Consider the following 25,707-nt stretch of genomic DNA (forward strand, 5'->3'; position numbering starts at 1 on the left):
GAGGTCGCTCGCTCCTGGCTGGGCTTTGGAGGGGTGTCTGCCTCTCTCTGAAGCGCGCGCTCGTCCCTTCTTTCCGCAGGAAGCGGTGCAGTTGGTGAAGATTCTGCAGAACCTGGATCCGCCCATCTGCATCGACGGGCACACAGTGATTGTGAACCTCGCCACCGGCAAAAGGAGGTGAGAGGCAGCGCGGTCAGGTGTGATGCCTTGGTCTGTCCATAGAGGGCCACGCTGCCATACTCGATGCCTAACGATAAGCGTCCCCATTGGGTTGGTAATTAAATACTTGGCAAAGGTGTAGGAGGCTCCAGGGTATCTTGAGTGTCTGGAAAACAGATAACGAGAGTATTTAGACCGCGGCGGCTCAGCCTCCTTGGTCAAGTGACCGTTACGATGGGCATCCGCTAGGCGGCCCCCTTCTGTGTGGGCTCAGAGCTGGGCTTTGGCTTTTTCAGGGGCGAGGCTGTCCGGCACAGTGCAGTGCTCCCGCCCAGCGGCTTTGCTGAGAAACCCCCCTTCCTCCCCCACCTGGCAGGAGCAGCCGCACAGAGCCAGGGTGGCTGGAGCGTGTGGGGTGAGAGGGTTTCCCGCTGTTCTTTGTGGCTGGTCTGGTCTGCTTGAAGATGATGTCAAATGACACTAACCTGGTTTTAATTAAGGACTGGTTTCCTCTCTCAGTAGGAACGACTACGGGGGGCAGACCAACAACCCTTACTACAGCCCGGTAGGTCTGCGCAAGTGCGGCATCTCCAAGTGTCTTACCTAGCTAGCAGAAGGGGCCAGTGACGCTGGTGGTTGTCTGCCTGTGCCTTCAGCTCCGGTGGCACTTGCGCTGGGGGCGGGACTGGGCTGCTGGTGCCCAGCAGGGAGGACGGGCTTTCCTTTGCCGGGCCCCTTTCTTTGAACCCCAAAACCTCTGGGGGTTGGCGGCAGAACATTCAGCCAAGGGTATAGCGTAGGCTTTGTTCCTGTGCTGCCGGCTCCGAGGCAGTGCCAGACACTGCTCAGTCTGTAACACTGCTGGAGCCCACAGTAGGTAGGCGCGACTGCGGGGGTCAGGGCAGAGGCTGGAAGTTGGGCTGGTGTTCACCAGTGCGCACGTGTTGGGTGCCGGCCACGCTGTGTGTTGTGGCTTTCCCGCAGCTCTGCTTGTGGCTGCCTCGTGCCAGGAGACTTACCTCCTACCGTGTTGGGAAAGCTCCACGCAGAGAAGAGTCCTGGCAGACGGCGTGTGGGCTTATCGGAGCTGTAAAGTGCTCTGTGAGCTGGACTCAGATGCATGGGGAGGAGGCTGTACCCACGGCAGCTCTTCCTTCCTTCCTTCTCGAGTCCCTGGCCAGAAGGGGCAGCTGTGGTTATCTACTCTGCCTAGTGCACCTGCCAGCTTTGAGCCTCCAGCTCACACAACAGGAACTCTCCACGCTGGCCTCTTCCATAGTCTGCTGCCTGGGCCTTGTGTGCTGGGCCTGGGCGGCTGCCTGTGCTCTGCAGTGACCTCCCACTTAGCTGGTCTCCCGCCGCCCATGTCTCTCAGCTGAGACGTGTCTCATTGTCTGCCACCACGTAACAGCCCTCCAGCGCCCAGCGGCAGGCAGATCTCTTCAGCACCGCCTGGGGAGGGGTCTGTGGCACTCCCTGTACAGCACAGGCTGGAGAGCAGCACGTGTCCAACTGGGTTCTGACCAGCGTCTTTCCCTTGGCGTCAGGGGGCTCTGGATCAGGCCTGGGCGGGTGCACCTGTCCCCTCGTTCGGGAAGGGCGATACCTGCTCTTCCTGCATTTGAAGTAGCTGGAGGAGCGTCGCCCTGCATGCTGGGCCCACGTGAGAGGGGAGGGGTGCCATCATGCGTGCCGGATCGCCTTCTGCTGTGGCCTTTGTGTAACGGCGCTCTCGTTGCAGGGCAAGCGGGGCATGCGGGACCGGAGAGGCGCGGAATCGCAGCGACACAGCCGAGCGCAGTGTAAGGCTAAGCTCTGCCTGCTGGGGCAGGGCGCACTCCTTTTCCCCATGGGAGCTTGGGATGGGGCCCTGCCAAATTTCTGGTCCCACCCCAGGGTCGGGACAGGCAATAACATTTATTAGCCCAGAAGAGTTAATCGGGGGGGTGGGGGGGAGGGGCTTGGACCTCAGCCCTCCCGCCGCCCCCCCTGCTGCTTGCTTTTTTGTGTGGCCCCAATTGATTTTTCTGTGGCATGGCCCCCCCGCTTTGCTTGGTCTCAGGTGGTGGTCTCAGGCCAGGCACCAGTGGGTAGATGCCTACATTCATTAACTGGCCCAACCGAAGCCAGCGCTGGATGGAAACAAATCCATCTCCTGGGTCGTAGAGAAGTGAAAGAGATCGCAAAGCAGCGTGGGGAAGCTTGGGTCAGCTGTGCCGTGCGGAGGGAGGCTCCCGGCTGGTCGACCGAACCGGCTGCGCCGTGCGGAGGGAGGCTCCCGGCTGGTCGACCGAACCGGCTGCGCCGTGCGGAGGGAGGCTCCCGGCTGGTCGACCGAACCGGCTGTGCCGTGCGGAGGGAGGGTTTTGGCTCTGTGCTGGGCATCAGCCCAGTGTTTGCGCACACCTGTGTTTTCATAAAAGCTTCCCCTGGGATGTGTCTGATGCTGGTTCTTCTCTCTTCTCATTCAGCTCCCTCAGATGTGTCCACGTTCATCTATGACCCTGAGACAGGGAACTACTATGACCCTATAGCTGAGGTATACTACGACCCCAAGAACCAGGTGAGTGGGGGCCGGGGATGCACAGCAGGTCCCAGGAGCTCCCCTCTAGGGAGCTTTTCGTGGCGTCGGTGCCCTTCCCTGGCGGAGGTGGAAGGCGCAGGGGAGGGAGGACCGGGAGTGAGACACAGAGTGGGCTTTCTCTCCGGGCTCTTTCCCAGCTCAGTGTCCTGAGCACACGGGGAATTCTCTCCTCCCAGGAGACTCTGCAGCACTCGCGTGGGAGGAGGGGAGAGTTGGAGCTGGTCGGAGTGCCATTGGTGCAGCGAATTCACTGAAGTCTGCGTCACTCCATCCTGGCCCCTAGAGCGTTCCCCTCTGGCCAGCAGCCGTGGCGTGGGCAGAGTACCCTCGAGGGGCCTCGCCAGAGGCAGGCACCACACCACTGCTGCCGCCGTTGTGCCAGGGACAGTTGGAACCAAGCTTTAGCTCTGGCCTTCGTGCTTGCTGTGTCTCCCAGTTGTATGGACATGGCTGTGGTGTGGCGGAGCTGAGTGCTGCTGCAGCCCTGCCGGGACAGCACCAGCTCAGAGAGGCTGGTTCCCCTCTGCTGTAAGAGGGAGGCCTAAGCCACGCAGCATAGGCCTGGCCTGAGGCCTAGCAGTGACAGACAAAACATGGCGAGCATAAAGCAAAGCTGAGCTGTGAGCGAGAGGCAGGGCCCTCAGAACAGACCCTGGCTCAGGCAGGGTCATTGGTCGTCTCCCAGGTGCAGAACAGTCATTGGTCCAGCTCATACGTTGAAATCACACGGTCCCATGGGCTCCCTAAACAAGACCTTGGTACCAGCACCTCACAGGTACAGAGCCAGGTTCAGGAAGGGGTCTGAATGACGGCATGCTGGAGAGAGATGAGCTAACCGAGCCGTGAGGCCCAGGGTGGTGGGTGGCAACCTGAGCCGCCGGCAGTGAGGTGTGCTCTGTTTGTACCAGTGTAATGGGGTGTGATGGAGTGGGAGATGCGTGTGTAGGGCTCACAGAGGGTGGGGGGCTCCTGCTGGGGGCAACCTGGTGCCCAGGTGACACCTCTGAGCTGCAGACAAAGCGGGAGGTGGAGCCTGAGGGGTTTGAATTGGAACTGGGAGTTGGAAGCAGTGAGTCTGGGCTGGGAGAGAGAGACAAAGGAGGGGGCGGGGCCTCCTCCCCCCAGCATGGATGGGACTGGCTGTCTCTGCCGGCTGTGCTGGCTCCTCTGTACGACGCTGTGTCCTGCCGGCTAATAAACCCTCTGTTCTCCTGCCGAGTGAGAGTCACTCCTGCCTGGGACAGGGTGCAGAGCCTGGGGACCCAGAACCCCATCACATGGGGGCCGGCTGTGTCTGACCTAGGGGTGGTGGGAATTTCCCACTGGGGCAAGTATATGTGTGCAGTGGTTCGGCAGAGGCCACAGACAGCTGTTACTGTACTTCCTTTAACAGCAAACCTGGCCTGGTGCCTTTGGTCCTTGTCTGGTCTCCGGTCTTTGGGGGCCTCGCAGGGTCACTGCCTGCAGTGACTGGGCCCACGGCACTGAACACACGCAAGCAGCCCTCTGGTTACCAGTCAACAGAGCTGGAGAGCTGCGAGGACACCACAGCAGTAAATCTGCTGAACTGCACCCCGGGGAGGGAGGGTGGGTAGCCATCAGCGTCCTGTAGCTGCACATTGGGTTACTACTCTGGTCCCAGCCCAGTCAGCAGGGCTGCTCTCAGTCTCCCCCTTTGCCCCTCTGCGATCTCCGTCCCCTGGCTCCGATGCTGGTCGTTTGCTGATTGCTAAGCCTCCTGCTCGTGCTGCATGTTGTCAGATGCTGCCAGCGCGGTGCTCTGCTCTCCCCAATGTTGGTGTCACTCGGCTGCGTGCGTGTGTTCCCTCTGTGCGCTGCCCCAGCTCTGCAGATTGCCGACACAGCAGACCCGAAGAGAACCCCCAATGACCACAGAGTCTAGTAAGGTGCGAAGGCACGTCGGCCAGGTAAGTACAGGCCCGGTATGAGGCCTTAGGCCTGAACTAAAGTAATAGTCAAGACTTTGCTAACAGAAAGCAAAGTGCAGCTGTGAGCTAAAGGAATGCACGGCTCACAGAAGCTGGCAAGAAGAGGCTTGATGTTGCATAAACATCTCTACTTAGCGTATTGAAGTATGAACATGGTGCCAGAACACCCTACCCTGGAACATTCCACAGATAAGAAAGACCAGGCCGACCCATCCCAATGACAGGGGCAAAAGGGTAATATGATGGATAGAGTTGTTTTGTTCGAACCAGCACGTACAAGGTGAGAGGCGGCACCTGACTACGTAGAAGGGTTGTACCTCAGTACCTCAGGAGTGATGTGTAAATTGTTTGTACCTGTGTATAAGAATGTACCCCTGGGGTGTGGTCTGGGTCCGGCCGAGGGGGCAGTGGAAAGTCCTGCCACTGACTGAGCTGAGTCCATTGACCGTGGGTGCGTATTTGTAGTAAGCCCTGACTTAGACTAAGAAGTCTACAGGGAACTACTATTGTGCCCAATACGGAAATAAACCTGGCCGACGTGCCTTCGCACCTTACTAGACTCTGTGGTCATTGGGGGTTCTCTTCGGGTCTGCTGTGTCGGCAATCTGCAGAGCTGGGGCAGCGCACAGAGGGAACACGCATGCAGCCGAGTGATACCAACATGGGGAGAGCAGAGCACCACGCTGGTAGCATCTGACAACACTGGTGACCCCGACCACTGAGCTGGTGAGTAAGCGAGCTGCCTGCTGTAGGAATTGCGATCTAACATGGCAGAAAACCTTGAGCTAGGGAACCCCCTGATCCCTTCCCTTCTGATCCCCACGGAGTTTGATAACTCTTGGACCCTCCGGATTGCCAGTAAAGGGGGCCCATATGAATTTAAAAAAGAGAGTGGGGAAACATGGACTGGCGTATGTAGAGCGATGGTAGAAACCGAGGCTCTGAAAAATAGTAGTAAAAGCAAAAAAGCAAGAACTTTGCACCTTATGTGTATGGCCGTGAGATGGCTTAGACAGCATGCTGGCCTGCTGGCCAAACAAGTAATGGGAAAAACAGGGGAAGTAGAAGAGGTAACCCGGGCAGTCGAGCACTGGAAAGCCCAAGCTCTTTTAGCAGGGCAGCAGGCAATCCAGACTCACAATATGCTCAAGCAAGTAAAGCAGGAAAATAAACAACTGGAGACAGCTGTAGAAAACCTGCAGAAGCAAAAAGTGCCGTCCCCTGGTGTTCAACGTAATTCAGGTGCTGTTACAGTGCCTGAGGAACGGGGACAGAAATGGAAGCAGGTGGCTCTTGCCAAGTTAAGAGATGGAACTTGGGACAGTTGGGATGGGCGTTGGAATGGGGACCTGTGGAATGGCCCTGCTGACCCCTCCTTTCGTGACCCATGGGCAGGGGCTACCGCACTGCAACCGCCACCTTATGATGTAAGCCAGGTTCTGGATAAGCCCTCCCCAAAACCTAGATCAATTCCAGTAAAAACAGGAGAAATGGGTGAAAATGGGACAGAAGGCCCCACTGAAAAGCCTATTCCCCACCTTGACCCCGATGCTACCCCACGGTCACAGAGCCCTCCTGCATTAAAGTTATGGGATGAAGTGGAAACTGTAACGAAAAACTTAACTGAGCATTTGAGGAAGCCCTGGCCCCGCCGTAACTATGCAGACAGGGAAAGAGATCAGGAACCTACCTCCCCCCCGCATCCCCCACGCGTGAGCGGCTCTGCAGCCAGGCTCGACGCGTTAAGGATTAAAGAACTAACTGCGCTAGCTGGAGATGTTGGACCCCCCTGCCCTGCCCCGCCCCGCCCGAAAATTTCAGTGAGTTTCTGGCATGGCTCCCTAGAGGCTTTCGCAGTCACTCAGAGCAGTCGGGACTGACAAGCTGCAGGGACCAATCTTGGTGCAAGCCCTGTTGGGACCCCTGAACTGTCACACCCTCGGTTTTGATGATGTTGTGGCACAGATGCTTAAACGTGTGGTTCAGAAGCACTTTAAGTTGTCCAGTGAGTTAGCTACTCTCAGAGGAATTGCAAGACTGCAGGGGGAGGCTCCAGCCAAACTGGCAGACGGAATTCAAACGTATCTCAAATTAACAGCAGGGTCTGCTAACGTGGAAGATTTGAAGCAAATTGTTTTGGAGGCGCTGCCTCCCGGTGTGTTAGACTGGATGAATGCTTGGTGTGAGAATGGAGGTAAAGAGGTACCTTGGGACGAATGGATTGCAAAGGTGGAGACGGCAATTAAGCAGCAGGAAGGAACTCCTGTTAATGAGCTGCGTACTCAGTTAGGACAATGGAAGACAGAGGGTCCTGGATACTCTCCCCGTGGTCGTGGCCGGGGTTGGAGAGGTCGTGGACCCAATAGAATTAGAGGAGGTGATAGAGAGAGCTTGTGGGTACCTCCTGGAGTTCTAAAACAGGAAAACTTGAACCTGAAAGGAGAGATTGAGAGGCTGCAGGCACAGCTGCAGGCATGTATGATTGGCAAGGAGCCTCAACAGGAAAAAGATAAGACGGGGACGAAGGTAGCCAGGGCAACGGTCCTGACATCAGGACTGAACGACCCAATCGCTACTGATACAGTAGCATAGGACAGCCCTATCCTCGACTCGGAATGCGTCTTTCAGCAACCCATGACGGTAGATATATGGGGACGCCCCCATTTAAGCATTTGAGTCGGGGAAGGGCTAGTAGATTTTCTATTGGATACGGGGGGCTGGAATTCCTATAGTAAAAAACAGTTTTGATGCATATCCAGTTGGAGAGTCGGTGCACATACAGGGAATATCTGGAACTAACCAAACGTATAATGTTAAAACCCTTCCCCTCCGGTTTGGGATGCATACCGTTCACGAGGAGTGCACTATTGCAGGGAGAGAGAATCTAATTGGGGCAGAAACCATTAAACGACTGGGATTAATTTTGGACTTTCCAAACATGCGTATTCGACAAACTCTCACTGTAATGCAAGGTACAACTGATACCATTCTAATCCCTATGGGACTGGCTACACAGATGGTAAAAGCAATAAAGCCTAAACAACCGCCTCCCGCACCAAAAGACTGGGAGAGCTGGTGGACTGAAATTCAAACCGTCTGGGCAGTGGACTCCCTAGATACGGGTAAAATGCAGACCTCTGTTACATTGGAGGGGGATACACCCCCATTTATAAAGTAGTACCCAATACCTCAGGAAGCAAAGGACTCTAAGGCAAGTAATAACAGAATTGGAAAAACGAAATTTAATCAGAAGGTGTTCAGCGCCTAACGCGGCACCAATTTGGCCAGTCAAACAACCTGATGGTACATGGAGATTAACTATTGACTATCGGGGGTTAAACAAGACTGCCAAACGGGGGGCTCCTGTGGTGGCAGCTTACCCCGAACTGTTGGAGGTGGTCACCCCTGACGTGAAGTGGTTCTCAGTACTCAACGTGGCAAATGGCTTTTGGAGTCTACCTTTAGACCCAGAGTCTCAGTATCGAACAGCTTTTGTATTCCAAGGTATGCAATACTGCTGGAATGTTTTGCCAATGGGGTACTGTGACGCACCAACAATCTTCCATACAGTAGTGAGAAATATGCTAGAGGAAGAGGGGCTATTACAAACGGGAAGAATTGTTCAGTATGTAGATGACATTTTAATAGTCAGTGAAACAGAGCAGGAGCATGAAGAGTTACTGAAACAGCTGTTGACCAGCTGCCAAGCTTATGGCTGAAAACTTAACCCCTCAAAGTCTCAGATTAAACAGAGAGAAGTGCAGTATCTGGGAATTCGACTCAGTTCTGGGGGAAGGTCTGTGGATAAGGAAAGAGTAAAGTGCATTGTTAACCTGCCCATGCCGGTAGACACCAAGTCTCTGCAGTCCTTTCTGGGACTCACTAACTTTTGCAGAGAATTTATGGTAGGATACGCAGAAAAGGCAGGTCCCCTGTATGAGGTACTTAAAAGACCACAGTGGACCTGGACAGAAGAGGCAACTAAGGCATGGGAAAGTCTGAAACAGGGATTGATGGAGGCACCTACTTTAGCCGCCCCTAATAATGACTTCCCCTTTGTACTGTATCCTAGTGTTAAGAATTTCTGTATTGTTAGTATGCTAACCCAGGATACGGGTGCTGGGGAAAGACCCATTGCGTATGACAGCAGAGCATTAACTAGTCCAGAGAGCAAACTGGGGGTGTGTGAGCAAACGGCCCTTGCTGAGTACTGGACGTTACAAAAATCCCAGGCAATTGTTGGAGCAAGCGAGGTGATTGTAAAAAGTCACCATGCACTGGGAAAGCTACTCAGTCAGGAAAATCTGTCTAAAGGACGTGTGAGAGTTGATAAAGCCATTCAGTGGGTCTTTGCTCTCATGTCAGAGAATGTTCAGGTACTCACACTGAAAGACTCAGAAATATCTGTGTGGGGATTAACTGTGAATGGTAGAGAACATGTATGTGAGCCTCAAAGAGAATCTAAGGTGCACCCTGTGTTTAAAGCAGCCCCAATTGACCAAGTGAGCGGTAAAGCCATTTGGTTTGTGGATGGTAGCTCGTACTGGGCCTGTACTTACTACACTGCGTTTCAGAAACAAGTTGCCGTGGACCGAGAAGCAGCATCCTCTCCTACGCATGGCCGGGGAAGGCGGCACGGGAGCCAGGAAAGGACGAGTGAGCGGAAGGAGCCCTCCGGCAGGGACAGAAAGGGGAGAGGCGGGAGTACTTCAGCCAAGGTAAACTGGCTCTGTGGTCACGTGCCTGAGGTCCGGAGGCCGAGCTGGGAAGAAAGGGCTGAGTGGGGCTGTCCTGAAGATCTAGGCAGGAGAGCAGGCACAGGGAAAGGGGCATTTTGGCCACCAGGATGGTTTGACCAGGGCCCTGCTGGAGTCCCCACCCCTGTCAAGGCACTTTTCTACCAGGTCTGTTCCGTGACAGACCAGAGACCAGCTCCTCAGTCAGTGTGCTGAAGGCCCTGGGCCTTGTACCAGAGCTCCCACGAAAACCCTGGTGGTGCATTTCCTGGCTGTTGTCCTGCAGCATCTCTGTCCTCCACACATCACGTTCCCGGAGCATCCAGCCTGTGGCCCCTGTTCGCTCTCAGACAGGAGCCAGGCAGAGACCCAGGGCTGGGTGGAGCGGGGCCAGTGCTCCGGCTGGTTCAGGCAGTGCGTAGCTCTTTCTCGGGCTGGACAGTGCCTTGCACAGCAGGACTCTGGGGCCAGAGCGTACCCCCTAAATGCTTCTGCAGTACAAAAAGTTAATAATCTCTGGGCCTAGAGGGGAGCTGCGGTGTGGCGCCAGGTGACCGCCCGGATCCGTCTCAGGCAAACCCGCGCAGGCTGTCGGTGTTCAGCTGCACACGGCTTGGTCTCTGGTAACAAAATGCCCATGGGGCTCTGGCTGGGAGGGCCCTCAGAGCCCCTCTCTGGCTCCCGTCCTTCCCTGAGCTGTCATGCACGGCAGGGCGGGCTGCTCCCAGATTGGGCACGCTCTCAGGAGGCAGCTGACAGGGCTCTGCCGCTGGTGACGCCTGTGGGCAGCTCAGGGTTAAGGGGAGGAGCTTGCCTAGTCCTCTGGGACTGGAGGTGCATGACTGAGGGGGTCCCGCTTCCAGCCAGCCGAGAGCAGGTCACTCAGCCTCCTTAGCAGTGCTCTCAGTATTGCAACCCTCTGGTCGGGCAGCTGGGGGCTTTCACAAGGAGCTGCTACCACTGTTGCGGACTACCAGGGCATAACCCCCTAGGCGCACAGAGCGTCTGCAGCATGAAACCCTCCACTGGCCCATTGTCGGGGGGCCGGGTATGGTTGCTGGCAGCCGCTGCCTGGGGCTCTGAGTTGCACCTGCAGGCTGCCTCCGGTTTAACTCTGTCGTGGCTCTTTCAGAGTGCGTTTGCAGAGGAGAAGCCCCCCGCGGAAGACGTCTTCAAAAAGCCCTTGCCTCCCATGGCGAAGAAGGAGGAGAGCTCGGCCCCGGTACGGCGCTCTGGGGCGCGCTGTGGCTTGCTTTGTTAAAGGAGACACAGCCTTGGCCTGCTCCTCTGAGCCTTCCTGGCCCACGCCCTGTGGCTGCCAGGGTCAGGAGTGCAGAGCAGTGCAGCTGGGGAGTCCTCCATGTGCACAGACCCCAGCCCATGCTGTGTGTTAGCTTTGTGCAGACGGTGGTGGGAGGCTGCCGGGTGGGCGCCTGATCTCCCCTGAGCTCCCCTCGGTGTGCACGCTGGCCTGGGCCACTCCTGCCTGTGGGGCTCATCAGCCAGAGGAGGAGACGTGCAGAGGATGGGGGGAGGGGTGTTTTGCACAAGACGCCTGGACAAGTGAGGTCTGTGGCCCACTTACAAGACTCTAACCCACCCTGCCCCCTCTGTAAGGGCTTGGGAGAGCCAAACTTCCTGTCCATTGCTGCCGGGGTGGTGGGGGGAAGCGGGCAGGAGGGGGGCACTGCAGCTGGCGTACAGGAAATTGCCATCAGGCCTCATCCTCCGGCGTCCCTGATTGGGAGAAACAATCCCCTGGGCTCACGTGCGTGGCTGGGAGGCAGCTGGCCCAGCTCCCCGCCCGGGGAATACAGGGGACGTTTGGCAGAGCAGGCGTGGGGTTGCAAGGTGACATTCTCCTCTGCTGCTCTGTCCACAGCCCAAGGCGGTGAACCCTCTGATAGGGCTCCTTGGTGAGTACGGGGGGGACAGCGACAATGAGGAGGAGGAGGAGGAAGAGGAGGTGCGGCCGCAGCCCCGCCATCCCCCGGCGCCGCGGGAGCAGCAGCCCCGGAAGGCTGACAGCGACGAGGACAAGCTGACCGACTGGAATAAGCTGGCCTGTTTGCTCTGCAGGAGGCAGTTCCCCAACAAGGAAGTGCTGCTCAAGCACCAGCAGCTCTCCAACTTGCACAAGGTATGGGGGTGCCTCTGGGGCCCCAGCTGGTCCCACCCTTCGGGGCTGCACTTGACTTAGCCTGGGGGAAGGAGTTGAGTGGGCAGAGCTGGTTGGAGCCTGGGTCAAGGCTCTCTGTTTAGAGCCTGTGTGCGTGGCCCATGTGTGGGTGCTCTGCAGGTCGCTGAAGTGCAGTGTCATGGGCTGCAGAGCCCAGCAGGCATGCACGGCCACCCCATGCCAGGGACCGTGCTGGGGGCGCGGCGCAGTGTGGTGTGGCGCGGCGCGGCGGTGAGCCAGAGGGAAGGCCTGGAGGGATAAGTCTGAGCAGAGTGGATCGTGCCTGTCGTGGGGAGGATGCAGGGAGCCAGCCGTTGGCCAAGTGGATAAGCCAGGCAGGGCTGTAGGCAGAAGTATGGACACTACCTTCCTGTGTTGTGCACGGCTTCAGCCCGCTCGCTGCCAAGATGAGTACCAAATGCATGTGTTCTGCGGGGTTGAAAAGGCTGAGAGGCAGCGCCAGGGAGCCTGTGCCCTACAGCGTGGCTGGCAGGAGATGGGCAACACTCCTGCCAGTCCAAAGGCTGGTGCCATTGCGTGGGTGTGGCACGAGCCGGGCACCTGGGAGGTGGTTGCACTCGTAGCTCAGGCAGGAAGTCAAAGATTATGTTCATCTGGGCGCGACATCAAGCTCGAATGCCTGGCGTGAGTCAGTGACTCTTTGCTGTCCACACAGAGTGACCTCTGCTTCCCTCCTTCCAGCAAAACCTGGAGATCCACAGGAAGATCAAGCAGTCCGAGCAGGAGCTGGCGTATCTGGAGAAGAGAGAGCGAGAGGTGCGTGGGTGGGAGGGGGAGGCCTTAGGGCCCGTCTGTCACCCTGCAGAAGCAGGATCCTGTGGTAGCCAACAGCCAGCCCTCAGTGTTCCCTTGCCCTCACTCTGCGCATGTCATGTGCACCAGAGAGCAGCCTGCAAAGCACGCAGAGACCAGCGTGTTGGTCAGGCGACAGCCCTGGTCCGCTCTTCCCCTGGGCCGGCTCTGGCGTGGCCTTGGGGGCGCGGCTCCAGCTGTGGTAATGGTTCCAACCCGTGGGGATCAGCCTCTTCAGGTCAGCGCAGGCGCCAAAGGCGGTTAAGGTGGCTGGGTTGTAACGAGACTTGAAATCTGCAATTTCAGTTGCTTTGGTTTCCATCAGGGCACTGATGTAAGTGGTTCTCCTCTCACTGAGCCACTGGGCCTTGCGGGGTGACCGGGCGCTCGTGCAAGCCAGAGCATGCCGGGCTGTGGGAAGCAGGGGCTGGTACCCCCCTGCAGAGCATGGGAAGCAGCAGGAATTGTGGCTGATGTGCCCTGCCCTCCTTCCCGCGCCCCCTCCCGCCCCCAGTCCAGAGTTGGCCACAGCTTAAGCACTGGCCTGACCCCAAGCAGCTGGGTGCTGCTGAACTTGCTGGAGCTGTGTTGAGGTGGTGCCAAACCCCAGACAATAAAAACCACCTATCGATCCGGCAGTCAGCCCAGGGAAGTGGCTCTCCAGCTGCTGACAGCGAGTGCTGTGTGTCTGCTAGCTTGGCTCTCCCTGCCCTGGAGGGGAAGTGGCTGGAGCCAGCCTGTCTGCGGGGTCTGTTTCCCTGATCTCAGGTGTGTGAGCAGTGCCTGCCCCCGGGAAGGAAGGAGAAGGCAGGTCAAGGTGATGGGCAGCTCTGGGCTGGTTGTTCTCACCAGCTGCTCCAATCAAAGTATGGGACTGTTCCCAGAGCCCCTCTCTGCCCTGGGTGCAGGCATTTGCAGGGCAGCAGCTCTACCCTGCATTGTTAGGCCAGGAGCCCTAGATGTGCTCCTAGGAGAGTTTAACCGTGGTGCCAGAGGGCAGGTTGTGTAGGTCCTGTGGAGCGTAGCTGCAGAACCCTGCCAGAGGGCTGTAGCGCTCCCCAGCCCCACACCCCAGACTGCCCATGGCTGTGACTTGGATGTCAACCATGCCCATAGCCCAGCACAGGTTCCCAGTGCACGTGACTGCCGTGGACCAGGCTTGCAGGCCTGTCTCATCCCAGAGGGCTTGGGTTCACTCCCTTGGCTGCACGGCTCGGCTACCGGGAGCCTTTCTCCTGCCCAAAAGAGGGTGAGAAGCTCACAGGAGCCAGCATGTGGAACTCACCGGCACAAGAGCAGCTGTGGGGCCTGGCTGCCCTCGGAACAAAGGGCAATGACTTCCTGAGACGTCGCCCAAATGCACCACCTTGCTCCGAGCCAGGTTCCTGCCAGGCAGGCGAGCTGGGAAGGAGGGCAGAGGAGCTGATCCTCTTCTGCCTTTACAAGTGCTTGGAGACACCAGGGCCTGGGGTGGGTGGGGAGCACCTCGGTTCCCAAGACTCCTGCTCCCCATGGAGCGTCGCCCCGCGGCTAACTCTCTTATGCCCACTGCTAAGGGGAAGACGAAGGACAAAAGAAATGACTGGAGAGAGAGGTTCCAGCGCTTGGACTCCCCAGAGAGAAAACGGCCGAGGGAGGCCTGGGACTCGGAGAGGTAAAAGCTGCTCTTCCACCTCTGCCAGGGCAGCCAGGAGAGTTGGTGGCTGGGTGCGCCAGGCTGGCGGGTTGGGCACAGCTGGAGAGGATGAGGCCAGCAGGGCCCACCAAGGAGGGCTGGCCGGCTGGCTGCGTTCTCAGCATAAAGCAACGTGGTGCTGGAGCTTTTCACTACTTCTCTGACATTTCTGAGGCCTCGGTGCCAAACGTACGGTGGGGCCCTTTGAGATGCGCTGCGTGCTGGGGATGGGAAAGACTGAAAGCAGGGACCTGACCCTTGCTGGTGATGGCAGGAGCCTGGGTACCCAGGGTGTCCCTGACGAGGCTCCTCTGGGTACGTCTTCTCTGTGGGTCCAGCCAGTTCTCTCTCGTGCACCTGTCTGTACATTGAGAGAGCCGGGAGTCGGAGCAGAGCCATGATCTCATCTGCTTCAGCGAACACCCACCGATATCATTTACAAAAAACCCAAACCCTGTACTTATGCACGTGTGTGCAAAGCTTCCCAGGTCGCCTTTGGGTACTGTAAAGGAGACACATCTCTCTTCCCTCCTGCTCCCCAGCAGGTCACCTTGAAGCTGGATGCAGGAGTTACGTTTCGCAAAATGTGCCTGAATTAGGCGTGCACAGTGCATCTTAGTGACCGCCCCCCCCCTCACCTCCCTCCACCCCCAGGAAGCCTCAAGCAGCATGTCTCAGGCATGCAATATGGGTGCATCTTGGCAAAAAGCCCTCGATACTATCCAGGGTGTAGTCAGCTCTGTGTTGAAAATTTCTGGTACTGGGCTGGAAATAGACTCAAGCGAGGTGTAGGGATATATAGATGTTTGTGTGTGTGTGTGTGTGTGTGTTTCTCTTTCTGCAGTGACTATAACCCAGTGAGTAAAGCAAGGGCGGAGAGCAATAACAAGGGAAGCCGCATGTCGCAGGGTCTGGGCTGGAAGGAAGGCTCAGGACTGGGACGCCAGCAGCAGGGCGTTACGTCGACAGGAGAGGTGAATCGTCTTCCTTTCACTTAGAAACCCGATAACTACAGCGTTGAGTGTGGTAGCATTTCCCGGGCCTATGTGAGATAGATGTGGGTGGAGGGGATCCACCTCATGAGGTCAGAAACATGCACAGCCTGACTGGTGCATTTCATGGCCAGGCAAGATCATTACAGCCCTTGGTCTGACCTCCTTATAGCACAGGTCCTGAAGCTGACACTGGTTCATCTTCAGCGAAACCCAGTAACAGGCAGCGGTGCTGCGCAGAAACCACGGCGGAGGGCGTTTGCCCTAATGAACAATGTAGTCGTCACCCCTCGCAGTCCAGGCAGTGTCCCAGTGCACTTGTAATTCGAAGCGATGTGGGGGCTTCTTTGACATGTTTTGCCGTGAGACCAGCACGTGATCAGCTGACTTCTACATGTGAGCTGTGCGTGTCATTGGTCGCATACGTCGCGCGGGGTGTTTCTGTCTGCTGCTTGCAGAATGATTGAACTGCCCAGCATAGCACGCACTGGAATTCTGCATGTTCCAATCCAGTGCGTAATGGAAAGCAGATCATCCGCGGCTCGGAAAGGAACGCGTGTGTGCATGCTCAGACCCTCCTTGTCCGAAGCGGCAAACACATCGTTCCCTCTCCATGTCAGCCGTGGTCAGAAACGTCCCCAGCAGTTCACTCCGCCCTGGCCAGGAGACCCCTGCAGCTGATCGCAAGAGCCCTGTAAGAAAGCCAGCTCGGACTGGCCGGGGGAGGCTAGCCTCCTACCTAGTCCTCAGCTGGGGAGCAAGAGCTTGCCTTGTTGTTGAGACCCTTCCCACTTGAATCCTGTCAAGGCCTCAGGGTGAAGCCATGAAGGGGGAAGTTGTCTTCTCCCATTTCCTGTTCACACAGGGCCTTCTGTTTCGTTCAGCCCCTGGGCTGAATTGCTCAGACCCTCGGCATCCAGCTAACTAGCATGTAAAACTAAACCCAGCTCTCACCTGGCGGGCTGCTGTGCTCAGGCAGTATTGCATAATACAGACACTGACCCGCCAAAGGTCAGAATTCAAAGCACACTAGCAGCGCACTGGTGGGAATCCCACGGGAGAGCAGAGTAGCAGAGACTTGTGATGTTCAGACGGGTTCACGGGAAAGCAGCTCCTGGGGCGAGCTGAGATTCACTCACTTTTCCTTTGCTCCGGGGGCCTCAAATCACATTGCCTCCTGTCCAGGGTGTGTTACACCCTGCCATTGCCTGCACCTGCTCCTGCCCCCGGTGTGCCCAGCATCACTGCTTCCCCAATGGCTCCCTCCCCGATGGCCCATGTCTTCCTAGGCTGTTTGCTGTCTGGCTTTCTTTGTCTGTGGCAGCATCTCCAACTCCTCTGTGCAGATGGTTGAATGATTTTGCTACAGCAGTCTGCATCCCGGAAGTCATAAAGGACAAGGAACTCTCGCATTATGTTATCCAGCAACTTAGGCCAACTTGGAATGAATTGGGAATCTCCATCCCAGAGGAACTGAGTCTGGACAAAGCATAAGCATAGCTGATGGGCTGCACATGCATTTCACTAATGTGCTCTGGTTGTACACAGTCATCTGGCGATGCAGTGGTTAAACTATTACATTATTTGAACTATCATCTGTCTTTATGGAGTCCCAATTGTCTGTGATGTGAAGTTGGACCTAATAAAGGCAGAGTGAGGGAGGGGAGGGATAGCTCAATGGTTTGAGCATTGGCCTGCTAAACTCAGGGTTGTGAGCCCCATCCTTGAGGGGGCCGTTTGAGGGATCTGGGGCAAATAGATTAAAAAAAAATCTGCTAGGGATGGTGCTAGGTCCTGCTCTGAGGGCAGGGAACTAGACTCAGTGACCTCTGAAGGTCCCTTCCAGCTCTGTGAGATAGGTACCTCTCCATTCTGGGGGCGGGGGTGGGGGGGAAGGATAGCTCAGTGATTTGAGCATTGGTCTGTTTAAACCCAGGGTTGTGAGTTCATCCTTGAGGGGGCCAGTTAGGGATCTGGGGCAAATAAATAAATATTGTCAGAGAAGGTGCTTGGTCTTGCCAAGAGGGCAGGGGACTGGACTTGGTGACCTCCTGAGGTCCCTTCCAGGTCTATGAGAGGCATATCTCCGTGCATTTTTGTAACTGGAAAACAAAACAAAACGAAAAAAACCTCTGGTATCCACTGGGCATGTTAGTGCACCATGTACCATCTCTTCCCAGTTCTTCACAGCGCTTTCAACCAAAGCCAAAGCCATCTCCATAGCAGCCTGTGCTGGTGGACACTTGCTGACACAAGCTGTCTGTGTTGTTTTCAGGCAGAGGGGCAGAAGAAGGGGGCTGGCTTAGGCAGCCAAGGGAAGCCCAGCAAAAGGCAGCCCAATGAAACGTACCGGGATGCTGTCCGGAGAGTCATGTTTGCCCGCTATAAGGAACTCGAGTGAATGGTGAAGCCAAATCCCACAAACCCGACGATCTGTCTGTCTCTTTTGATGTCGCAGTCTCTCTCTTTGTTTTCACATTGTTACTGGTTTTGCTGCTAGAATTTTTTTTAAATAAAATGGAAAATTTGTCCGTGCCATTTCCATATCGCCTCCCCAAAGCCTCACATTGGAACCTTCTCAGGACTTGTCCAGCTGATAACCTCTCACCTCTCCTGAGAAGCTGCCCTTTGGGTGGCTGGGGCAGAGGAGCAGAGATGAGTCCTTGCTGTCAGTGATACTTCCAGAAGCCTGCACACACACATGATGTTTTGCCAGCTCTGCAGATGAAGGGTGATTGTCCTGCAGCAAGTTTATTTCTGCTGAGAAACAGTGTGAGGGGACTGTCGCCCACTGTGTTGAAACATCACTGAGCCTGCTTCCAGCAGCAGCCTGAGCTCAGGTCTCCAGTGGGCCTTCGCATAGGCTGAGAGACGGGGCCAGCCCCCCAAGTGCTGCAGACGCAGACTGAGCACAGTGCAGTGTGAGAGCTTTTCCCAGCACTCGGTACACAGCACCTTTAGAAACTGAACCATGGGTAAATCTGTCTTACACCGTGTGGAGATTTGTGCAGTGTAAGCTCCTGAAATTCACCCTCTTCCTCAGTGTAAAGAGAGAGGCGCAGAGTCCTTGGCAGTAACTATTCATGCTGGGTTTAACAGAAGTGATGTTAGTAAGCATAAAAGGAGAGGATTTGAGTGTTATCAGAGACAAGAAGAAGATAACTGAGCAAAATAAACGTGGGAGCTAAGTTTAACACACTGCAGAAACTAGTTCCACCCTCAGTGTGGTTCTAATAATCTTCACAGGCTAGGCACCCTTTGAGCCTGGGTTTAGTCCCTTCCCCCAGTTCTGCCTTAGGCTGTCTACGCTGTCACTTGACTGCGCTGTTTTCTGCCTGAGAGGTGTGAGAAGTCTCCCCTGCCCTGAGCGCAGCAAGTTCCAGCGCTGTACAGTGCCAGTGTTAACGGGCTCCGGGCATGTGCTCCCCGAGCTGTTGGCTGCAACCCTTGTGGAGGTGGTTTACACAGGGGGCTAGGAGAGCTCTCTGTGGGGGCTCGTGGAGGGGCCACGCTTGCTGCAAGTCTTTGGCCCAGGGTGCTGTGTGGATGGAGGCATAGGGGGACTGGTAACTGTGGGAGCTGAGGCCAAGGTCAAGCTGAGAGGAGGTGGGTGAGTGAGGTAACAGATCTCTCTGGGTTTTGGACCAACTTTGAGCTTGGCCCCAGGAGCACCCGTGGGGCTACAACACTGGTTTCTCTCACCAGCCCCCCTGGGCCCAGTGAAAGGTGTCGCCCCCCCCCCCCCCGCCATGCATGTGGCTCTCCTGCTGCTGTCCCTGTGCTACAACACCCCCACAGCACCCACCCTCTGCCCGGCATGGAACAACCCCCCGGCCAGGCCCTTAATTCGCACCCTGGGCTGCGACAGCCCCGTCCCACACGCGGGTCGCTGAACTTGGGCCCCCAGCCGCTTCTACACCAGCATTTTCCCTGCCTCCCCTGTCCCTGGCCCCACTTGTTAGGGGTGGAAATAGTGCGTGGGGGGGGTGTTGGTGGAGGAGGGGGTGGGGCAGGGGGTAAGGGGGGCCGGGGTGTTGGGGGAGGAGGGAGTGGGGCAGGGGGCAAGGGTAGGGGTGGGCTGTGGGAGGGGGTGGGGGCGGGGTGTGGGGGAGGAGGGGGTGGGGCAGAGGGTGAGGCGATGGATGGGGCAGGGGGTGGGGGCGGGGTGTGGGGGAGGAGGGGGTGGGGCAGAGGGTGAGGCGATGGATGGGGCAGGGGGTGAGGGTGGGGGCGGGGTGTGGGGGAGGGGGTGGGGCAGAGGGTGAGGCGATGGATGGGGCAGGGGGCGAGGGTGGAGGTGAGGGTGGGGGCGGGCTGTGGGGGCAGGGCAGGGGGCGAGGGTGAGGGTGGGGGCGGGGTGTTGGGGGAGGAGGGAGTGGGGCAGAGGGTGAGGCGATGGATGGGGCAGGGGGCGAGGGTGGGGGTGGGGTGTGGGGGAGGAGAGGGTGGGGCAGAGGGGGAGGAGATGGATGGGGCAGGGGGTGAGGGTGGGGTGGGCTGTGGGAGGGGGTGGGGCAGGGGGTGAGGGTGGGGTGGGCTGTGGGGGAGGAGGGGGTGGGGCAGAGGGTGAGGCGATGGATGGGGCGGGGTGTGGGGGAGGGGGCGGGGTGTGGGGGAGGAGGGGGTGGGGCAGAGGGTGAGGCGATGGATGGGGCGGGGTGTGGGGGAGGGGGCGGGGTGTGGGGGAGGAGGGGGTGGGGCAGAGGGTGAGGCGATGGATGGGGCGGGGTGTGTGGGAGGGGGCGGGGTGTGGGGGAGGAGGGGGTGGGGCAGAGGGTGAGGCGATGGATGGGGCGGGGTGTGTGGGAGGGGGCGGGGTGTGGGGGAGGAGAGGGTGGGGCAGAGGGTGAGGCGATGGATGGGGCAGGGGGTGAGGGTGGGGGCGGGGTGTGGGGGAGGAGAGGGTGGGGCAGAGGGTGAGGCGATGGATGGGGCAGGGGGCGAGGGTGGGGGTGAGGGTGGGGGCGGGGTGGGGGGGAGGAGAGGGTGGGGCAGAGGGTGAGGCGATGGATGGGGCAGGGGGTGAGGGTGGGGGCGGGGTGTGGGGGAGGAGAGGGTGGGGCAGAGGGTGAGGCGATGGATGGGGCAGGGGGCGAGGGTGGGGGTGAGGGTGGGGGCGGGGTGTGGGGGAGGAGAGGGTGGGGCAGAGGGTGAGGCGATGGATGGGGCAGGGGGTGAGGGTGGGGGCGGGGTGTGGGGGAGGAGGGTGGGGCAGAGGGTGAGGCGATGGATGGGGCAGGGGGCGAGGGTGGGGTGGGCTGTGGGGGCAGGGCAGGGGGTGAGGGTGGGGGCGGGCTGTGGGGGAGGAGGGGGTGAGGGGAGGCGGGGCCGCCGCGGCGGTCGAACAGCCCCTCCCCCCACCCCCAGCGTGCCTTGCGGCGGGGGCCTGCGCACGCGCGGGCGCTGGAAGCTTCCAGGCGGCTGGCGCGGGGCATTGTGGGAAGGAGACGGGGAGCTGCCTCGGCGCCATTTTACAGAGCGGCAGAGACGTGTCTGCGGAATCCGGGGGTCGGTGAGTGCGGGCGGCGCGGCCCCCTTCAGCCCCCCCCCGGGACCTCCGCGCGTCCCCACCCCCGCCCGTCCCCCCCCCACGCCCCCGACGGGACCCCCCGCGCGCCCCCTCGCAGCGCCTCCGGCCCCCGCGCGCCCTCCCCACCTCTCCCCCGACGGGACCCCCGCGCGCCCCCTCGCAGCGCCTCCGGCCCCCGCGCGCCCTCCCCACCTCTCCCCCGACGGGACCCCCCGCGCGCCCCCTCGCAGCGCCTCCGGCCCCCGCGCGCCCTCCCCATCTCCCCCCCGACGGGACCCCCCGCGCGCCCCCTTGCAGCGCCTCCCCCCCGACGGGACCCCCGCGGGCCTCCCCCCCCGCCCCGCCTCCGACGCCCCCGCGGGGACCCTCCTTTCGCTGGCGCGTCCGACCCCCCGTTCCGGGCCGCGCTGACGCCGCTCTTCGCCCGCAGGCTGCGCTGCGCTGCGCTGTGCCGGGCGGCGCGGGACCATGGGCTCCGACAAGCGGTAGGTAGCGCCGCGCCGCCCGGGGGTCGCCGCGGCCGCGGCTGGGACGCGCCCGCCTGCACCGCCGCCTCGTTCGGGGGGTGGGGGTAGCGCCGGGGGGAGCCCCGCAGCGCCCGGCCCGGCCCCGTCTGGCTGTGCGCCGCCGCCGGACAAGCCGCGTCCCCGCCCGCCCTGCCGTGCGGCTGTTAATATCGCGCCCCCGCGTGCGCTGCCGGGGCCGCTTGTGACCGGGTGTTGGTGTTCAGATCCGGGACCTCTCCCGCTGCCCGGAGGCCGGGGCGCCCGCGCGGCCCCTCCCTGGTTGGGCTGGACGGGTTTGGTAGCGAACGCCCAGGGCGTTGGCTGCAGGGAAGAGACGGTCCAGAGGCGCTGCTGCTGCCGCCCGAGCGGTCCTCATCTGTGTGTCTCGTTACGTGCGCTGCCCGGCTCCCGTGTCCCCGTGCTGCTGCCCCGTCCCTCCCGTAGCCTGCGCTGGGCTTGTAAGAGCTGCTCGTCCCGGCGTGACCGCCGCGTCGCCCAGCGCCATGTTACAAAAGGGAGGGGCGCTGGGTTTTGCGCTGTTACGGGCAGCTGGCTAATTACGAGCAGCAGAAGGTGTAAACGTTTCCTGAGCTGAACGCGAACGAAGCCGTCGGATTTCCCTGAGTTACGGTTTTTGCCTGAGACAATTCTGTTTAAGCTGAACAAGCCTCTCTTTTCCAGCGTGAGTAGGACTGAACGGAGTGGAAGGTACGGCTCCATCATAGATCGGGAGGATCGGGAGGATCGGGATTCTAGAAGCAGGCGAAGAGATTCTGATTACAAGAGATCCAGTGAGGAGCGCAGGAGTGAGAGATACGATGACTACAGGGACTATGACAGCCGGGACTATGACAGCCGGGACTACGACAGCAGGGACTATGACAGCCGGGACTACGACAGCAGAGATTATGATAGCCGGGACTATGATAGCCGGGACTATGATAGCCGGGACTACGACAGCAGAGACTATGACAGCCGGGACTACGACAGCAGAGACTATGACAGCCGGGACTATGACAGCCGGGACTACGACAGCAGAGACTATGATAGCCCTGAGGTAAATGGAAAATGTTTGCGTACGCTCAGGAATTGAGTGAATTTTGGAGCAGCATTTTGCTAACATGTAATATAGTGTAATGTACATCTCGCCAGTTGTGTGTAGTAAACAGCCAAGTATGTTATCATTTTAATTACTTGTCACATACACAGTGATTTTGATTGTGTCTCAGTTGGATGTTTTCTGTTTGGATAAGAATCCCGAATAGCTGACAGTGGAAGATACAGCACAATTTTGCCTCCCTGCAACCAACCAAAATTAAAGCTCATTTACTTATGCAGTTAACTGCAAGTGATGAAATGTATTGGTCTGAAAAATTGTTATTGCACCATCAGTTTTTTCATATTTTAAAACTCTAAAATATTAACGTGTTCTTGGTTTCTCTGGTAGAACTGGTAGGTTCTCTCCTATGGAGATGGTATTACCAGGTGATAGAACCCAAATCTTATTTCAAACAGCCACTTCAGAGCGTACCGAAGAGTCTAGTACGGTTTTTATTGGTAGCGTAAGACCTGCTCTTAGGAGAGTGGAACGTCACTGGTTGCGTAAGATGCATATTATGGTTTTTCTTTGGCATTACACTGTAACTGAAAATTAAAGTTTCAGAGCTTCTGGAACTTGTTCCAGTCTTGTTGGTGCTTTTTTCCATTCTGGGTGAAGAATTCTCAAATGACTGTCAATTAGCAGTTCATGTCTTTTGCTAATCTGGATATCCTGTTCCCAGAGGGACAGAGAGAGGGATCGTGAAAGACGAAATAGCGATAAATCAGAAGATGGGTACCATTCTGATGGTGACTATGGAGAGCACGACTACAGGCATGACATTAATGATGAGAAGGAAAGCAAGACCATCATGTTGCGTGGCCTCCCTATCACTGTTACAGAAAATGATGTAAGTGTCCAAAGAATATGCCTTTTTTTACATAGACTACCAAGAGATTCAGATTGGTTTGATTTACTTATGCCATATGAAAAATCCAACCTACCAGCGCTTCTTTCCTGAAGGTTGCAAAGATAGCAATGCTGTTTTGAAGGGCTGCTGAATATTGGTGTTATTAATCTTTGATTTAGAAGGAGTTTATGCTGTAGCCGTTCTATATTAAGTAAACGAAAGGATCCGTTATACTTGTATGTGCCTCTTTAAAATTGAACCATCAAAAATAATTTTCACATGTGGTTAGTGGTTATCCTTGGCTAAGGCGTGAAAGATGGCATTAAGTAGCTATTTGCAGTGCTGATTTTGTGTATTTTTGTAATTTAATTTCCTGTGAATGAATGGAAGAGTTTACTCTGAAATTTTTCCAGGGACAAATACGGATTTATTTTCCAGTTTTGATGGAGGCTGAAGATAATGCGGTTGGCTGTTTAACACCAATTTTCTTAACTTCTCATCCAGTTAAGACATGTCTGCACTAGCGTAATTTGTCATCACAGCTGTTGGAATTGTAAAATGGCTGCCTGTATGTTAACAGAGGGAGGTGCAAGTGGGTTTGGTAGCTAGATTTCTTTGAAGGTTTTGAGCCTTGTACAGTGCTCGTGCAAATCGTAGTAGTCATTGACATTTCTGTCAGATTGGCTGGGTAACCAAAGTAATTTAATCCTAATACCAGTCAGAATAATACTAAACCCACAAAACCAGAGCTGTACGCTTTTTGTAAAACAGACTATGTCTGTAATTCAGAAGTGTCTCTTCTAGACATGTCTCCCTGGATTATTAAAACTGAGAATTTTTTTCTAATTTCAATTTTTGAATTTCATTTACCTAAGTAGTAATTAGCCAGCCCAGTTTATTTTCTGACTTTCATGCACTATTCTGATGCTGCACTGTTCACTTTGTACAAAATCATATACATTCTGAAATCCCAACTAAAAAAATCATTTTATAAAATTTCATTAACTGTTTTTGTCTAAGGTTGATGTTTCTTGTACTGAAATGCTGAGTTTCAGGCATAAATGGTGTGTAAAATCACTTCTTGTTCTGAGGCATTTTAATGGATATAGCTGAGCTGTTGTTGGACCAAATTTAAAATACTGATTTATACAGTAAAGTCTTTGGTACCTGGCAGCCCTGGGACTGGGAGGTTGCCAGATACTTGAGTATTCTGGATAGTAGAGCAATGCATAATACTAAAAAAAAAAAAAAAAAAACAAAACCCCAAGATTAGACATTAAGAAACAAATGTATACAGAGTAGTCTGTTTACCAAAACAGTAGTATTGTACGCTGTAAACATATTCTGTGTTTTGCTTTCACTATTTTGTATTTATGGGAGAGGTAACTTAAAGATTACTTATGGTTAAAACACTGGTTATATGAGAGTGCCAGATGATAGAATGCCTGATATGAAACTGCTAAAATGATTGTAGTGTTGTTTCTTTGAATAATATGGAGTCATGTAAGATCAGAATTTAATTTAAACGAATCTTTAAAAGAGTTTTTAATTCATTGTCAGTTAGTTGGATTTTGTTTTGAGATTGCACATTTCAAAATGCAACTACTTCTGTTACACAAACTTTCAGTCTTCCCCTTGTAATTAGGGAAGACCCTTGCAAATAGCTATCTTAGCTTATGTAACTTTTTGTTTTCATGTAAAAGTCAACTCCCAAGGATCCCTCTGTCAGTAACAAGCCATAGGTTCGTTTGACTTGCAGAACTGCAAGACGGCTGTGTGCTGTCTTTGTGCTATGTTGATCACATCTGCCTTTGGATTTTCAGGCACTAAAGGGCTGGTTTTGAACTGTCTTTTTTTTGGCATGCAGTGGTTTTTCATTTGCTTTTAAATTAGTTTTCTTATATTGCTGCCAATAGTGATCTTTTGTTCAGTCTTCTGGGGAACTTCTTACTAATTTGATGTTTTCCCTTTAATTTTTCTTTACTGGCACCTGTAGCATTTGAACCAGCTTCGGTACAGTTGAGAAATGGTGCCTTAGTTAATATCCTGCATAGGTCCCTTGTGAGAACGCAAAGAGAGTACGCCAAAAATGAAATGGCTGCAAGCCACAATCCATATTTATATAAATACTTTCAGTCTTCTGGGTTTGAAAGGAAGAGAGAAGGGTCTGACAGTTTTGCTGACAGAAGTGTGGTGGGTTGTATCTTGGTTTGCATACTCTTTAGGGCAAAGAGTTTTGTTCATAACAGCACCTGGCATCAAGGAGTCCCAGTCCATGGCTGGAGCTCTTAGGGACTGCTTAAATGCAAATAAGGAAAAAATCTTGCTTGGTTTAATAAGTCACTACTTACTGTTCTGAACTCAGTTCCCACCCAGAGGTGGTACTTTTCTCTCAGTTCTATGTAAAGTAAATTCCAAATGTGATTTTTGTGCATTGATTCTCATTTGGAGTAAATATTTGAGGTGAAAGTTTATGGTGACAAGAAGGATGAAGTTTATCAGGGTTTGACTCTTTAATGGTCTGATATGACTAAACTCTATACAGATTCGAGAGCTTATTGAGTCCTTCGAAGGCCCTCAGCCTGCAGACGTGAGGCTGATGAAGAGAAAGACAGGTGAGTGCTCTAATCTGGGC

The 25,707-nt window shown here is 55.9% G+C and overlaps 2 protein-coding genes across 7 annotated transcripts in view; both read left to right on the top strand.

The window, feature by feature from the left end:
* The window catches only part of RBM6 (RNA binding motif protein 6), a 96,726-nt gene extending 79,088 nt beyond the window's left edge, over window positions 1–17,638 (top strand). For 2 of the 5 annotated variants that reach the window (XM_075006014.1, XM_075006012.1), the window contains 11 exons: window positions 80–177; window positions 679–724; window positions 1,901–1,961; window positions 2,631–2,722; window positions 9,267–9,410; window positions 10,561–10,650; window positions 11,311–11,568; window positions 12,310–12,384; window positions 13,977–14,074; window positions 14,940–15,069; window positions 17,363–17,638. In XM_075006014.1, the coding sequence (XP_074862115.1) occupies window positions 80–177; window positions 679–724; window positions 1,901–1,961; window positions 2,631–2,722; window positions 9,267–9,410; window positions 10,561–10,650; window positions 11,311–11,568; window positions 12,310–12,384; window positions 13,977–14,074; window positions 14,940–15,069; window positions 17,363–17,488 (1,218 nt within the window). In that variant the 3' untranslated portion in view covers window positions 17,489–17,638. Of the gene's footprint in view, window positions 1–79; window positions 178–678; window positions 725–1,900; window positions 1,962–2,630; window positions 2,723–3,428; window positions 3,519–4,504; window positions 4,649–9,266; window positions 9,411–10,560; window positions 10,651–11,310; window positions 11,569–12,309; window positions 12,385–13,976; window positions 14,075–14,939; window positions 15,070–17,362 lie in introns of those variants that run through there. The other 3 variants (XM_075006013.1, XM_075006015.1, XM_075006016.1) reach the window with 3 other exon arrangements.
* Window positions 17,639–20,512: 2,874 nt separating this feature from the next.
* Window positions 20,513–25,707, top strand: part of RBM5 (RNA binding motif protein 5) — a 19,597-nt gene continuing 14,402 nt past the window's right edge. For both annotated transcript variants that reach the window (XM_075006166.1, XM_075006167.1), the window contains exons 1-5: window positions 20,513–20,599; window positions 21,048–21,102; window positions 21,805–22,180; window positions 22,905–23,072; window positions 25,618–25,687. In XM_075006166.1, coding sequence (XP_074862267.1) covers window positions 21,086–21,102; window positions 21,805–22,180; window positions 22,905–23,072; window positions 25,618–25,687 — 631 coding nt within the window. In that variant the 5' untranslated portion in view covers window positions 20,513–20,599; window positions 21,048–21,085. The remainder of the gene's footprint in view (window positions 20,600–21,047; window positions 21,103–21,804; window positions 22,181–22,904; window positions 23,073–25,617; window positions 25,688–25,707) is intronic.

Source organism: Carettochelys insculpta, chromosome 11 (assembly GCF_033958435.1).
Source record: "Carettochelys insculpta isolate YL-2023 chromosome 11, ASM3395843v1, whole genome shotgun sequence".
Taxonomy (NCBI): Eukaryota; Metazoa; Chordata; order Testudines; family Carettochelyidae; genus Carettochelys; species Carettochelys insculpta.